Here is a 16,411-nt window from a genome sequence, read left to right as displayed (position 1 = left end):
GGGTGGTGAGCAATTGCATTGTGCATCAGTTATTTTCTTACACATTATTATTATTAATACTATTATCATTATCACTATTAGTATTATTATTGTTATTATTATATTCCTGTCTTAATAAACTGTCTTTATCTCAACTCACCGGCTTCACTTTCCCGTTTCTCTCCCCCATCCCAGAGAGGGAGGGGGGAGGGTGAGAGAACGGCTGTGTGGTGTTTAGCTGCCAGCCGGGTTAAACCACAACAACCAAATAGTCTCATGTACTTATAAAACTGGGCTTCACATGTAGATAAATACAGTAAAGAAGCCAGGAGAAATTCATTGTTATCAGCTGCCGTCTCTTCCCATCTCCTGTGCAGCTGGGGGAGCAGCCCCAGCACACAGGAAGGGCTCAGGGCCCAGAGCCCAGCTGCCACAGGGAGGAGCAGCCCCGCTGGCCCTCGCGGCTGCCCCTCACTGCCCGCTGGGCTCTGCCTCTCTGCTGCCTTCGGGTCGGGGCTGCTGCTTCCCTGGAGCCATGGCCATGGCCAGCAGCAGGACATGGCCTTTCAAATGCTGCTCTCTTCTGGCTTCCACATTGTGCTTCTTGTATTTGGATAAGCCCTGAGATCTCATGTATGTTGGTGACAGTCCTGTTATCCCTACATTGGCATGTCTTCAATGTCTCTGCACGCCTCTTGCAAACCTGTTTCAGGAATACACCCAAGGAGCTGCTTCCTGACCAGACCTCTTGCTTTTCTGGGCCTCACAATGGATCAGAACCCCAGCGTGATCGGTGAAGGACCAAGGGCTGGACTGCGAGCTGCCTTCTTGCTTGCCTATGGCCCAGCAAACAGTAACTGGCCTTGACTGGCCTGGTACTGTCCCAGTGGTGCTGGGTCTGATGGCAAATGGCATCCTGGAGAGGAACCTGGAGCTGCTCTGTGCCTGGGCCAGGCCTCTTGTGCTGGCCTGGGGAGCGGAGCTGGCCCTGCGGGGCACAGGCACTCTGTGCTGGGGATGTCCCAGGCAGGAGAGCAGGGCTCCTGCAGCTTCACGGCCCTCCATCTCCTGAGCCGTGGCTGGCCCCAGCGCGGGGGCTGCTGGGGAGGCCCAGAGCCGCCTTTGTGCCAGCAGCTGCGGTGCCTTGCGAGGGGCTGGGGCTGTGCTGGCCGTGCCCAGAGCCCTGCAGCAGCCTGCGGTGGGCACTGGCCTGGGGCCAGCCCAGCCTGGGCTGCTGGGCTGGGGAGAGGTCCGGGAGGTGGGGAGAGGTGGGCAGGGGCTGGGCTGGGCTGGGCAGTGCCCGGCAGAGGGCACCAGCAGCGTCAGGGAGCGGTGGCAGCATGCAGGGGAGGGCTCCCAGCAGGGCTTGGTGCTGCAGAGCCAGGGCTGGGGAAGGGAGCCCAGAGCTGCAGGGGCAGGGGACACGAGGCCGCTCGGGGCCCTTGCTGGCCTGGGCAGAGCAGGAAGGGGGCCCAGGGCATTCGTCCCCTCACCGCAGCCTGCCATGACCTGCACGGCGCTCACGGAGCGTCCAGGGCCAGGCTCTGCCCCGTGGTGCGCAGGGAGAGGGCAAAGCCTCTCTGAAAAAGAGGCTGAAACTGAAAAAGGTCCCTCCGCTGCCCCGTGGTGTGACAGGGCCAGGGTGGGACAGCTTACCTTTATTTGATGTAGTTCTTGTGTAATTTGCATTGGTGATGGCACAAAAAGACAGCTCCTTCACCAGTGATGTACATCCTTCTTCATGTTGGGACACAACTCAACGTCCTTCACTCTGCTTTATCTCACAGATGAACTGGATTAGGTCTCCTTGATTACTCTGAGGCACAATGCAATGCTTTTTGCCTTCTGACACTCCAGCACAATATGTGTGACTTCCCCTTACTCTGCGCATTGACCTGACGGGTCATTTCACATTTTTCACTTTAAAAACCCTAGTTGGAAGGGGATGATTCCCCAAAGTGGGGCAAGTTGATGGGTTCTGCCTCAGCCCTTTGAAGTGTCCTGCTCTTGAGTCTTTCAGCCTCAGTTTTCCACAGATGACCTAGGATGGTAAATGGATGTTTAGGTGCCTACTAGGAAGGAGGGAGAGTGCCTTGGAATCCCAATGGCCATTTGAAATTTAGGTCTAATCCCAAGAAACCGCTGAAGAAGGAATTTGCCTTGAAGGGGTTTCCTGTGCTGGGCTGGGCTGCACTTTCAAGGAGAAAGAGCACTGCTGGCAGTGGAGGTGCCCGGGAAACGTCACCTGTCCCCACCTTATCCACCAACGGGCTCTGGTCTCCTGCAGGTCCTTTCAGACAGCTTCCATTCCAGGGAATTACTCTAAATGCACCAGAGCCGCTGGAGACCGAATGATTTCATTGAAAGCATAACCAGGAAATGGGATTTCAAGGAAATATTTCAAATGTGAGTAAACTAATCTGAAGACCTTGGCAATGGTTGCTTATGGTCAGACAGCAAAGCTCTGCCTGAATACTTATTATTTTTTTTAGTACTTTTATTGTATTTTTCAGTTCTTTAGTACTAATCAAGCACCTACTCATCAGCTCAAATGATTCAATCCCTTCCGTAAAAAGTCATGAAATGTCATGAAAAGACGTGAAATGTAATTTCTATCATGAAGAAATGTGAATTTCCATCATCTATATTCATCGGAGGAGAAGAAATACTGATAATCTCCTTTACTTGCATTGTCATCGCTTTCTTTATCATGGTGTGTTCCCTCATCTTCCAGGCTCAAAACACATCCTGGTTACACAGACCCTGCTGAATGTCCCCTTTCCAGCTGCCTGTCTGGACCTATGCACTTCCCATGGTTCTCCTGCTTTGCCCTCCCCTTACTCTTGGATCATTCAGACCGCTCTCACCAACCCAGTTGCTGCTTTGAGTTTCAGTGAGTTCCAGCTCGCCCATCTCTCAGCAGTCTGTCTAATGGTTTCCTTAGCAAGAAACTCATCGTTTCTCATTGAATTAGTATGATATGGGTTAATATTAACACTATTATTTTAAATTTCCTATTAATCAGTGTAAAATATATCATGTATAGTCATCCTTTTGGGAAGGTAAACGTCACTGGAGGCAACAAAATGAGGAACTTGAACTTTGTTTTTTTTTGAAAATTGCAGCATGATTTCCTGTTGTTTGTTTTTAGATAGGAAAAACCCTGCTTTTCCTACCTATGCAGGGCTTCAAAGGAGTAACCCTAGACCAATATCTCTAGGAAAATGATGCTCCAAACTGAAATGCAACAAAATTCAGCCTTTAAAATGTGGAAAGATTTCTTTTAGATGCTCTTTGAAATCTTCCTCCTTAACTGCACCATGAAAGCTCTCCAATTAGCTGCACAAGTCCTGAAGACATGACGAAAACTGTGGGAGAGATATGGCTGCTTAGAACTTTGTCTGTTTTAATGAGTTCCATGGTGTATTTTGGTGCTGAGTCAATGTATCTTGGGTACTGAGAGGAGGATGATGCAACTGCTTGAGAAAGTAAAGTCAGAAGGAAAAGTTGAAGTGATTTGGAGTATTAATGGGCCCCACTGAGGGCTGTTCCTAACAAAGCCTCCCCAGGGACTTGTTAGGGCAGATCATTGGAGGCCATGATTCCAGACAGGCAAAGCGCTGTGCTGAGAAAAGTCTTGGTTGGTTTTGGTGAAGCAGAAGGGCCAAGGCCTGACCCCAGCCACTGGGAGGGGAGATCCTGCACCCCCCCGTCTGGCTCAGGGCTCTTCTTGGGGTCTGTATGATGTGGTGGGCAGTGTGATGCCACGAGATGAACTTCATTAGGACAGCTCCCCACCCCTGCACAGGGTATCAAGGAAGCAGTGAGGCCCCGTTGCAATGACTCTATCTCGTCTCCTCAGAAGCTCTAGGCAAAGGGACAAAAACGCCAGGGCTGTTGGGGCCTTCCCTTCCTGCCAGCACCCTCTGCCTTCTCCTCTGAAGCCTTTCCTATGCTGTTCCACACCTTGCCCTATTTCCTTGAAGTCTGCAGACACCCATCTCTGTCCACCACCTTGCTCTCATCTCGGCATTTCCATTATTCCACCAGTGTCTCATCAACACTCACCAGCTGTTCCTTGAAACATAAAACCATCGTGTGATCACAGACACCCTTTCAGTGACCTATGGCACCAAAACCTTACCATTTGAGGAATATTTCTTCCTCCTCGTAGCCATTTAAAGCCTTCAAACGGACACTTTGTGGCACTTTTTTCTCTCCTGCTCTTTCGTACTACCAAAGAAAGCTCCATCAGGGTGGAAACCACTCCTTAAACAGGCATCCCAACCCATCAGGCTCCTTGCGGCCTGTCAGCCAAGCAGACAGAAGTCACCTCACCAGCATCTCCCAAGGCCTGGGCCTGCTGCTGGCCTTGCAGCTTCTTGGCTAGACACAGCCAAGCCTTGGGCCTGCTGCTGTCCAGTCCTGGCCTCAAGCAGAAGGGACAGGACAGCCCCTGTGCGGGCCTTCTTTCTGTCTGGGTGCTCCTGGGGATGGAGGCAGAGGGGATCCCACAGGCAGCATGCCAAGCAGGGGCCTTCTGCTGGCCTAGCAGGGCCACTGGCAGATGTCAGCCCCAAAGTGCACATCCCAGGGAGAAGCCAAGGGTGACCTGCCACCTCCAGACACAAGGGACCTCACAGTCCCTTTGCGTGACACGTTCCTGCTGCTGCCCTATCAGCTGCAGAGACAGAAGTGACCTCCCAGTCACTGCCCCAGTCACATTCCTCCTGCTGGGGCAGGAGATCCTGAGGCAGAGCTCACCTAGGGGAGTCGTAGCTGACCTACAGAGCCCCCTCGTTACCTGTATTTCACTTTCCGGGTTAGAGATTAAACAAAGTTTTAGTGGGAGTGTTTGGTGTTCTGCTTGTGGTGTCAGGTCTGTGGTTAAGGTATGGACAAGCTCTGTGTTTTAGGGGTGTTTTAGGTCTGCCAAGAAGCCTAGGTTTAAAGAGATCATTTTAATTTTAGTGTTAAGGGAAGACATTAGGGTTAGCAAGCAAGAAAATGGATTCTTTTGAGAGTGTTGTAGTAACATTTGGGTTTAGGGATTACAATTCCTGGTTCAAGTAAGGTAAGGGCCATACATGACTGTTTTAAGTCAGTGTTACCGCAGCATCTACATTACATGAACCCTCTTACCTGTACGAAATCATAAGTTTCTGCTGGCCAAGCTCTGCTTCCTACTCCAAAATCTCACATCTCTCTTGTCCAGGCTGCTTCTGACCTCCCCATATCTTATTGGGATCAGCTTTCTGATGACATTCATGATCCCAGAGTATCTGTCTCACTTCTGTTGGCGACTCTTGAGAAGGAAGTGGCGTTGCTGTCAGGAGGGAAAAGGGCACAAAGGTCTTTAGTAGCATCCTCCACAATATGCCCATCAGCTCTGCACCTCCACCAAATTACGCTTGTTGTGGTTTAACCCGGCCGACAGCTAAACACCACACAGCCGATCGCTCACCCTCCCCCCTCCCTCTCTAGGGTGGGGGAGAGAAACGGGAAAGTGAAGCCTGTGAGTTGAGATAAAGACAGTTTATTAAGACAGGAAAATAATAACAACAACAACAACAACAACAACAATAATAATAATAATAATAATAATATTACTAATAATAATGTGTACAAAACAAGTGATGCACAATGCAATTGCTCACCACTCGCTGACCGATGCCCAGCCTATCCCCGAGCAGCCGGCCCCCCACCCCGGCCAGCCACCCCTATATATTGTTTAGCATGACACCAGATGGTATGGAATACCCCTGTGGGCAGTTGGGGTCAGCTGTCCTGGGTCTGTCCCCTCCCAGCTCCTGCTGCACCCCCAGCCTGCCTGCTGGCAGGACAGAGCGAGAAGCTGAAAAGTCCTTGGCCTGGTGTAAACACTGCTCTGCAACAATTAAAACATCAGCATGTTATCAGCGCTCTTCTCATCCTAATCCAAAACATAGCACCCTACCAGCTACTAGGAGGAAAATTAACTCTGTCTTACCTGAAAACAGGACAAATGCTACACCTAACGGTCACAACCTGCCTGAGATTAACTTGAGTTAAACTAGAAAAGAGAGACAGACAGTTCCTTACTAAGTAAATACTACAACTAGAATCAGTTTCTTCAGTGTGGCTTTCAGCTCCTGGTTCCTCATGCTGTAGATGAGGGGGTTCAGTACTGGAGGCACCACCGAGTACAGAACTGCCACCACCAGGTCCAAGGGTGGGGAAGAGATGGAGGGGGGCTTCAGGTAGGCAAATAAGGCAGGGCTGATAAACAGCAAGACCACGGCCAGGTGAGGGAGGCACGTGGAAAAGGCTTTGTGCCGGCCCTGCTCAGAGGGCATCCTCAGCACGGCTCTGAGGATCTGCACATAGGACACCACAATGAAAACAAAACAGCCAAATGCTAAACATGCACTAACCACCAGAATTCTAACTTCCTTTAGGTAGTCTGAACCTGAGCAGGAGAGCTTGAGGATCTGGGGGATTTCACAGAAGAACTGGTCCACAGCATTGCCTTGGCAGAGGGGCAGGGAAAATGTAGTGGCCGTGTGCAGGACAGCATTGAGAAAGCCACTGCCCCAGGCAGCTGCTGCCATCTGGGCACAAGCTCTGCTGCCCACGAGGCTCCCGTAGTGCAGGGGCTTGCAGATGGCAACGTAGCGGTCATAGGACATGACAGTAAGAGTAAAATATTCTGCTGATATAAAGAAGAGAAAGAAAAAGACCTGTGCAGCACACCCCTGATAGGAGATGGCCCTGGTGTCCCAGAGGGCATTGGCCATGGCTTTGGGGAGAGTGGTGGAAATGCAGCCCAGGTCGAGGAGGGCGAGGTTGAGGAGGAAAAAGTACATGGGGGTGTGGAGGCGGTGGTCGCAGGCTACGGTGGTGAGGATGAGGCCGTTGCCCAGGAGGGCAGCCACGTAGATGCCCAGGAAGAGCCCGAAGTGCAGGAGCTGCAGCTCCCGCGTGTTTGCGAATGCCAGCAGGAGGAACCCGCTCACAGAGCTGCTGTTGGCCATTTCCTGACTTTGGACACAGCTGTCTGTTGGAGAAGAGAAGGCAGAAAAAAGTTAGAGCAGACTTCTCTGAGGAAAACCTATTGTAACTGTTTGAGCACTCTCATCCCTTCATCCCTACAATCCCTCTCATCCCTACAAAGCTTCTCTCTTTGTAGGAGAACCTTTCTGCAGCTCTATCACTTGAATCCCGGCTGATGCTCTCTGAGAGTGGCACTGGGAGTAGGGGTTGCTGTGTGCTCCAGAGGAGTCTTTCCTTCTGTGCAGCAGGAGGGAAGCAGGAACAAGGGGGAAACTCAAGTTGTCCACTTATGAGATCCATAAACTTTGCAGTGTTGTTGCAAAGAACTCATCCAACCACAGTGTAGAGCAAGGCAAATATTCTTATGCTTAGGACAGTGATCACACTTTTGTGTTTCCAAATAAGTGGCAACAGCTTAAAGCAGAAAAGCTTCAGTCCAAGTGCAGATGGACAGGATCCTCACCTTGTCCTGCATAAGCAGGATCTCAGCTTTTCCCTCCTATCCAGGGCTGCAGAGGCCTCACTCCAGCTGCCCACAGACAGCCATCCAGCAGCACGGACATGGCCTTAGCACAGAGGTGTCTCCTCCTTGGGGCACCTGGATAACACAAGGATGCCACGAGAGAGCTGCATCCTGCTGGAGAGCAGCCTGCAGACCAGAAGCACACCCCACAGACAGACATGAATATCCGCAAGCTGCGGTATCCCAATATCCCTTTTGCATCACCTGCAGTGCCTGAAAGAGGCTGGGCCACCCCGCTCTTGGCTGACTGGGGGCACCTGGCTTCGGGCACTCCGAGGGGCTTCTGCCAGACTTCCTCACCTCACAGTGTAACCCAGCAGGACTCCCAAAGCCTACTGCATTGCCCACTGCCCTCCCAGAAACAAGACCCAGCAGGAGACCCTGCCAGGACGTGCAGCTGCATGGCCCTGCAGCCAGAGACGTACCTTGTCAAGGGCTGTGCAGATTTCTCCTGCAGGCAGCTCTCCGCATCCTCCCACTGCCAAGTGCCTCCAAGCCCTCTCTCCTTCTCTCCTGTCCCCGTGCCACCTGCGGTCAGAGCCCCCAGCCCTGCTGTGCTGTGCACAGGAGCTGCTCCTGGCCACAGCTGTCTCTCTGCACCAGGGCCCTCTTGCCACGAGCTCTCTCTGTCCCACGAGCCCGGCCCAGCTCAGCACCACACGCCCAGCCCAAGGCATTGGAATCCCCCCTCGGGGGGCTCTGGTGAGGAGCCCACGAGCCTCAGGCACTGAGAGACAAGTGAAGACATCTCTCAACAAGTCCAAGTCAGAGGCAAGTTTCCTGCAGTGTCCCCCTGAGGGCCAGCACTGACACAGCCTCCCTTGGAGCTCGTTAGAGCAGAGCATTGGAGGCAATGAGGACAAGGAGACAAAGGCAGTGTGAAGGTGACCCTGATGTCACTTTTCCAAACTGGATGTGTTTCAGCAAGCACAAGGACCAGGCCTTGACCCCTGGCACCAAGGAAGGGAGATCTGTTCCTGTCAGACACTGCTCAGGGCTCTTCCTGGGGCAGCAGGAGATGGGGATGTGCATGGCCAAGTGCAGGAGAATGGTACGAGCCCTGCCTGGTTCATGGGTGGGGGCGAGGAGGCAATGAGGCCCTGGTGCTTTACCGAGAAGCTGTCTCCTCCTAGGCCTCAGTGGCAGAGACAACAGCCAGAGCCATGGACCCAAAGCCCTGGGTCCTGTTGTGACTTGCTGCCATGTTACAGCCCTTGCTGCTCTCCACACCAGGCTGTCCTAGGGACTCCCAGACCTTCACCTCTTTTCTTGCTGGCTCTAGACCCTTGTCTGTGTGGTGTCACACTGGATCTGAGCTGAGTCTGATAACTCAGATCTTCTTGGTGGCCATGCTCGTCATAAGGCAGCTCTGTAGGAAGCTGGCCTGGTTCCTGGTGAGCAGCACCACTGCTCGTATGGCATCCCTCGTGGTGCCCAGGCCCTCCTCCTCCTGGGCACTGCTCACTCAGCAGGGTCCCAGTCTGCCCTGATGTGTGGGGTTCCTCTTCCTCTGGTGCAGGACTGGCCTCTTCTCCCTGTAACTGTCAAGAGGTTTCTGTAGGCCAAATCCTGCAGTTTCTCAAGGTTTGCCTGGACAGATGCTCCATTCTGTCAGGTGTTAATGTCTACAGGCAGATGGCTCACCCTGATTGTGCTGTCTGTCACGAGGTAACAGCAGTAGGAGTTTGCAGGACAGTTTGGACAATAAAAGAGTAATTAGTTTAATGGAATTACAGCACAGAATCACAGAAGGGTATGGGATGGAAAGATGCGAGATTTCACTTTTTCTCTTCTTCCTTCTTATGCATGCTGTTATTTCATCTAGAGCTGTGTCCTATAGACAAACACTGCACCATACCAGCTAATAGGATGAAAATTAAGTCTATCCCAGCCAAAACGAGGACAATATCCACCCCATATTCCACACCATCTGCATCGTGCTCAGCTCCAGTACTTTCTAATTATTCAACACCACCTTTTCTCTTTTGATATACACACAGAGATATCATGCCCTTAGTCTGTGGGTGTCCTGCTGTTGGCTAGAATCAAGTTAATTTTCCTCCTAGTAGCTGGTACGATGCTGTGTTTTGCATTTAGCATGAGAAGAATGATGATCACACAATGATGGCTTAGTTGTTGCCCAGCAGTGGAGGGCTGGGGGTGCCTGAGGAGCTGGGGGGGGACAGAAGCAGGACAGCTGACCCCAAGTGGCCAAAGGGATGTTCCATACCGCAGCCGTCATGCTGAACAATCAATATGGGGTGGCTGGCCAGGGTAGGGGGTACCACTGCTGCGGGACAGGCAATCACCATCACGATCATCATCACCATTGTTCGTATTATTTGTCTTCCCCTTCTGTCCTATTAAACTGTCTTTATCTCAACCCATGATTTTTTTTTTTTAATTTATTTTACTTTTTTCCCCTCCTCATTGTCTCCTGCATCCGCTGGGGGTGTAGCAGGGTGTGCGTGTGAGGGAATGGCTGTGTGGTGCTGAGCTGCCTGCTGCGTTAAACCACGCTCTTTTTGGTGCCCAACATGGAGCACAAAGTTTGAGCCAATGACAGATCTCACCACAGTATGTTAAAAGAAAGCCTTAATAGCCATTAGTTGATTTTAATAGTTGCTGATCACAAAGTTGATTTTCTTTCTTTTCTTTTTTTTTTTTTTTAATCTCCAGTCTGTTGTGCTCGCTTTCAGAACTTTGTTGTATAGCACATGACTTCCTGTATGTCTCCCCTGTCATGCTGTTTATCTTTTCTGATGGCTGCTTCAAGTTTATTCTTTTGTTCTATCGTGTAACACTGGCTTATGATATGATAAAATTCCTGGTCATTAAACTAATCTGGTACTTGTACTCAGCATTGCCATTACCTCCATACCTTGGGAGCCATCTCTCAGAAACTATTAAGAATTACACTCTTGACCTTTTCTCCTCAGGAAACCAAGCCATGGGGGAGACAAGGGGAGGACACTTTTCCCCACTGGTTCACTCTCCCTTTCTCCTTCACCTCCCCCTTCTCCTCCAGGCTAATTACACTAGCTCTTCAAAGCTTTGAATATCCTTGGGATGGTCAAACCAGCATGTTCCTATTGTTATGTCTCCTGAATGTGTTTCAGCTTTTGTTTAATGTCAAACAACCACTTAAACATGCCATCCAGAGATGTGTCCAGAGGCAGGAGAGTGAGGAGTGGCAGGGACTGTGGGAGGATCCGGGCAGGCACCTAGAGCAGGGGGCACCTCCAGTGCTTTGGAACTTCACCTCTGAGCAAGTGCAGTGTCCTAAAAACTGTGAAAACTGTGTGTCATCACCCTGGCAACTGCAAAGAGACACAAATCACTGCAGTGTGCTGGGCCTTGCAGGCACACGCCAGCCCCTGTGGCAGGCCCAGCAGCCACTCCAACATTTGTGGAGGGCCCAGCAGCCACTCCAAACCCTGCAACAGGCCCTGCAGGCGCTCCAGTTCCTGAGATGGGCGTAAATTTAAACCGACCCCTGTGACAGGCCCTAGAGCCACTCCAAAACCTGTGATAGGCCCTGCAGCCACTCCAACTGCTCTGAAAGGCCCTGCAGCCAGAACAACTCCTGTGATGGGCCCTGCAGCCACTCCAGCCCCTGCGGTGGGCCCCATGGCTGGGCCAGAGAACCAACCTCTGCCTGTATCGGTTACCTCTTTATGAAAGAAAAAACGATGGGTGTGGAAGTCAGTGTTTCTTTAGAAAGTGAAGAAACTCCTACCCAGACAAGAAATAAGGAAGAAGATAAGGCAGGTTTCACCAAAGAAGGGCCATCTTGGAAGCAGGATGACAAAAAAGAAGAGATCATCTAAACATCAGAAACCAAGTGATCCCTTTCCCAGGGTAAGCTATGAGATAAGAGTAAAGATTTTAGCCATCATCTTGGTGAGCACATTGTCACCTGGCTGCTCCAGTGCTGGGAGAACAGGGCCAATAGCCTGGAATTAGAGGGCAGGGAAGCCAAGCAGCTGGGATCCCCCCCTAAGGAAGGGGTGAATGACAAAGCCATTGGAAAAGGGCACAAGAAACTAAATCCTGTCAAGCGTCAAGGAAAAGAATCCCTTGAAGGAAGATCTTGTATGTCAACCAGGAAAGTGGACCACCATGCAGAGGGGTATCCAGTACCTGAGGGAATTAGCCATGCTGAATGCCATTTGTAGAAACCTAGAAAATGAACAGCTATCCAAGGTTCCAGATGAAGTCAAGAGCACACGACCCATGTGGCAGAAGTTTGTACAGAGCACACCATCACCATATGCCAACTCATTGGCAGTAATGACTTGGAAAGACCAAGTGGAACCCGCAGTGGATGAACTGGGTAGCCAACTCTGGCAGTGTGAAGGAAGTCTCTCGTCTTCCCTATGAGCCTGTGTCTCGTCTAGAGAGAAACTTTCTCAAGAGGTCCAAGAACTACAAGAGAATACATTTTCCTCTGCACCTGCACGAACCAATAGCTCAGCTATCAGAAGTAAGCATCCCTCTGCTTGAGAAAGGTGATCTACTGGGTGCAGACCAGTTTCCATCCCGTGGTTTTGACTGTGTGACCATGGAAAGGCCATGAGAAAATGGGATGGAAAAATAGACCTCGACCCTAGAGGCAAGGATACGTGAAGGGCAAGGAAAAACATTGGCAAAAAGGGGTTCTTCTGAGAAAATTGCTGTTCCAGTATTTCTGGAATTACAGGGGGATCCCAACAGTTAACTCTATTGGAGGCTGAAGTGAGTCTAATGGGAAAGAGTGGTAAATGCTCTGCATTGAGACTGGCCCAGGAGCTCCCTGCTTCCTTGGCATAGACTACTTCAGGGGAGGGTACTTCAAAGATCCAAAGGTCTACCTTTAAACTGCTGTCTACCTTGCCCAGTCTCTCACAGGACCCTTCTGCTGTGCAGGTGCTGATGGCCAATGGGCAGCAGGTGCCAATCGCTACCACAACAGCGCACCTGAGGCAGTATTGCACTCACAGAGACTCCCTGATTCCCATGCATGAGCTGGTTCAGTGACTGCAGAGCCAAGGGGTGATCAGCAACACTTGTTCACCCTTTAGTAGTCCCATACGGACAGTGCAAAATTCTAATGGTGAGTGGAAGAGAACGGTGGACTTCTGTGGCCTGACTGAAGTCACACCACCGCTGAGTGCTGCTGTGCTGGCCATGCTAGAACTTCATTCAGTACGAACTGCAGTCAAAGGCAGCCAAGCGCTCTGCCACAGTTAATATTGCTAATGCATTTTTCTGCATCCCTTTGGCAGCAGTGTGAAGGCCACACTTTGCTTTCAGTTGGAGGGGCATCCTGTCCACCTGGAATGGACTGCGCCAGGGGTAGAAACACAGCCCTACCATTTGCCATGGGCTGATCCAGACTGCCCTGGAACACAGGGAAGCTCCTGAACACCTCCAGTACATTGATGTCATCATCACATGGGGCAACACAGCTCAAGAATTATTTGAGAAAGGGAAGAAAATAGCCTTAATAGCACAAATCACACTTCTAAAACCAGTCCCTCCCCTGTTCAGAGAGGAGCAGTCGGTGATGACTTCGGTCTGCTTCAGACACCACAGCCCAGCAGAGACCCTGCTGCCTTCAGGAGCTGTCAGCCCTGAGGCCTTGGGGACACCTCGAGGGAGCCCAATGACACAGAGCAAGCGATGCCATGGTCGGGTGCTCTGCTGCTGAGCTGGGCTGGGCTCCTGGGCCCAAGGGGAGCTCGTGGCAAGCGGGCAGCGCTGCAGAGAGACAGCTGTGCCCAGGAGCAGCTCCTGTGCACAGCGCAACAGGGCTGGGGGCTCTGACCGCAGCTGGCACGGGGACAGGAGAGAAGGAGAGAGGGCTTGGAGGCAGTGAGGAGCACAGCAACAGAGGGCAGCGTGTGGCAGGACAGATCTGCAGGCTCTTGGCACCGTGAGTCTCTGGCAGCAGGGCCATGCAGGTGGGGTTGCCAGAGGGGTCTTCTACAGCTAACACATCCGATGGCTGATAGCATCTGTTGGGATGGGTCTCTGTTTCTCCAGAAATGAGTAGAAAATACTGTAGAGAATGGCATTTATGATTGCATTTTTCAAGAGAAAGACCAAGGCAGTTGATACCTGAGAGGCAAGACTTTGTCTGTAGCCTGTGCTTGAAGAATCCTGCAGTGGAGGGGAGGCAGGTTTCATGGTAATGAGTGGTCAGGATTGTATTGGAGATTAAGACCCGTAGAGCATTGCAGTGAGGGACCAATATGTCATCAATGAACTTCATAAAGTCCCTTCCCACACCTCAGCCCACAGACTGCATCAACACCGTCATTGTGGTCCTCTCAGGCTTTATCCTAGCTGATCTTTGGGAGCTACAAACCCTCCGATGCCCAGTGCCCTGTCTTTGGGAGGTCTCTGCTGGCTTGAGGGGAGCACAGATCGTTTGCAATGAGCAGGAGCTGCCTCCTCTGCAGGCAGAGCTGCAGCACAGGAGGGTGTGCTGAGTGTCCGTCTGTCCCTCCCTGGCCTTGCCTCCCCTGGCAGCAGCACGCTGCCATTCCTCCTGGCTTCTCCACCTGGCCGTGCTGCTGCTGCTCTTGTTCCCAGGCTGCCTGGGGATGGGGGTTTCACCTGCCCATGGAGTGAGCCCTCGGGGTGCTTGGGGGAAGGGGAGTACGGGGACAGGGTGAGGGGTCTGGAGATGGGCACTTGGAGCCTGGATTCCTCTGCTCTCAGAAGTGGCCTTGTTCTTTTCAGCCAAAGATGTGAGTAGAATTTTCCTGCAGTTCTCACAGGACGGCTGGGACCAGACCTGATGGACAGACTGGCTGTCCTCCTTGAAGGACAATCTGCACTAAAGTGATGATGATCCTGATTTCTCTGATGATGATCCACAAGGATTCACTTCTTCAGTTCCAGCAGAAATACCAGGATTTCTGGCTTAGAATATGTTCTGAGGAGTGGTGGGGCAGCTAGAACATATATTTATATGTTCATATTTATATTTATATTTTATATTTATATTTATATTTTATATGTTCATATTAATAAATAAATAAACAAATTAATTAATTAATTAATAAGCCACCAGAGCTCTGCTCTGCAGTTTGGTGAACTAGGAGCAAAACTGGGGAAAAAAACTCATTTGATATCAGAAGGGAAGTGAATCTGACATTCCCTCATGTTCCTCTTCACCTCTTGCTGTAGGAGAGGACTGACTCCTGCATTATCCATAGCAGAGCCCCCAGTTCTGACAGACACCCCCAGGCAGAATGAATCAGGATGCATGAAATGAATCTGCCAAATGTCTGCCAGAAAGTGGACAATTTATCTGATGATTTTAAAGGAGAACAGGAATTAGTTTTCTTCTGATAAATTTCTTGCTCTTTATTGCCCTCATGCTCTTTTTTTGCAGGACCACCTCCCAGAAAAGCAGATGCCCAACAGAAGCTCCATCACTGGGTTCCTCCTGCTAGCATTCACAGACACACGGGAGCTGCAGCTCCTGCACTTCGGGCTCTTCCTGGGCATCTACCTGGCTGCCCTCCTGGGCAACGGCCTCATCCTCACCGCCGTAGCCTGCGACCACCGCCTCCACACCCCCATGGACTTCTTCCTCCTCAACCTCGCCCTCCTCGACCTGGGCTGCATCTCCACCACTCTCCCCAAAGCCATGGCCAATGCCCTCTGGGACACCAGGGCCATCTCCTATCAAGGGTGTGCTGCACAGGTCTTTCTATTTGTCTTCTTGATTACAGCAGAATTTTATGTTCTCACCGTCATGTCCTACGACCGCTACGTTGCCATCTGCAAGCCCCTGCACTACGGGAGCCTCGTGGGCAGCAGAGCTTGTGCCCAGATGGCAGCAGCTGCTTGGGGCAGTGGCTTTCTCAATGCTGTCCTGCACACGGCCACTACATTTTCCCTGCCCCTCTGCCAAGGTAATGAGCTTGATCAGTTCTTCTGTGAAATCCCTCAAATCCTCAAGCTCTCCTGCTCAGACTCATTCCTCAGGGAGGTTGGGCTTAATGTAGCTAGTGTCTGTTTAGCATTTGGCTGTTTTGTTTTTATTGTGCTGTCCTATGTGCAGATTTTCAGGGCCGTGCTGAAGATCCCCTCTGAGCAGGGCCGGCACAAAGCCTTTTCCACGTGCCTCCCTCACCTGGCCGTGGTCTCCCTATTTATCAGTACTGGCATGTTTGCCTACCTGAAGCCCCCCACCATGTCCTCCACATCCCTGGACCTGGTTGTTGCAGTTCTGTACTCGGTGGTTCCTGCTGCCATGAACCCCCTCATCTACAGCATGAGAAACAAGGAGCTCAAGGATGCATTGAGGAAACTCTTTGGATACATGCTTCTTCATCATTAATAATGGGCGCAAAGTCCTAACAGGACTCTTTATTTATTTTTTTTTTCTTTTCTGAATAAGTGTTAGAACAGCCTTACTTTACTTACTTACTTACTTACTTTACTGTTTTCTGAACCTTGTGATTTTCATTCAGTAATGATCTATTTAGTATCCTGTGTGTTTATCATTGTATTTTAGTTTTGAACCAAGTATCTCATGTACTTGTGGAAGTGGGATTCCCGTTTAGATAAAGACAAAAAAGAGTCGAGCAGAAATTCATTGGTCTCAGCTTCCATCCCTTCCCATCTTTTCTGGAGCTGGGGGAGCAGCCCCAGCACGCAGGAGGGGCTCAGGGCCCAGAGCCCAGCTGCCACAGGGAGGAGCAGCCCCGCTGGCCCTCGCGGCTGCCCCTCACTGCCCGCTGGGCTCTGCCTCTCTGCTGCCTTCGGGTCGGGGCTGCTGCTTCCCTGGAGCCATGGCCATGGCCAGCAGCAGGACGTGGCCTTTTCACTGCTGCTCTCTTCTGGCTTCCACATTGTGCTTCTTGTATTTGGATA

The 16,411-nt window shown here is 51.2% G+C and overlaps 2 protein-coding genes across 2 annotated transcripts; one reads left to right on the top strand and one right to left on the bottom strand.

Moving 5' to 3' along the window:
- Positions 1-6,059: 6,059 nt before the first annotated feature.
- On the bottom strand, positions 6,060-6,992 carry LOC136787746 (olfactory receptor 14J1-like). The gene has a single exon (XM_066985064.1). It carries the CDS (start codon positions 6,990-6,992, stop codon positions 6,060-6,062), a length of 933 nt encoding a protein of 310 aa, XP_066841165.1.
- Positions 6,993-14,565: 7,573 nt separating this feature from the next.
- On the top strand, positions 14,566-16,136 carry LOC136787774 (olfactory receptor 14C36-like). Its single transcript, XM_066985093.1, has one exon. The coding sequence runs from the start codon at positions 14,943-14,945 to the stop codon at positions 15,873-15,875; it is 933 nt and encodes a 310-aa protein (XP_066841194.1). The 5' UTR covers positions 14,566-14,942; the 3' UTR covers positions 15,876-16,136.
- Positions 16,137-16,411: the final 275 nt, after the last annotated feature.

Source organism: Anser cygnoides, chromosome 30 (genome assembly GCF_040182565.1).
Source record: "Anser cygnoides isolate HZ-2024a breed goose chromosome 30, Taihu_goose_T2T_genome, whole genome shotgun sequence".
Lineage (NCBI taxonomy): Eukaryota > Metazoa > Chordata > Aves > Anseriformes > Anatidae > Anser > Anser cygnoides.
The sequence above is the reverse complement of the archived record's forward strand: the minus strand, read 5'-3'. Positions and strand labels throughout refer to the sequence as shown.

Coding starts and splice junctions, on each gene's coding strand:
- LOC136787774 (XM_066985093.1), top strand. CDS start 14,943: ATGCCCAACAGAAGCTCCATCACTGGGTTCCTCCTGCTAGCATTCACA.
- LOC136787746 (XM_066985064.1), bottom strand. CDS start 6,992: ATGGCCAACAGCAGCTCTGTGAGCGGGTTCCTCCTGCTGGCATTCGCA.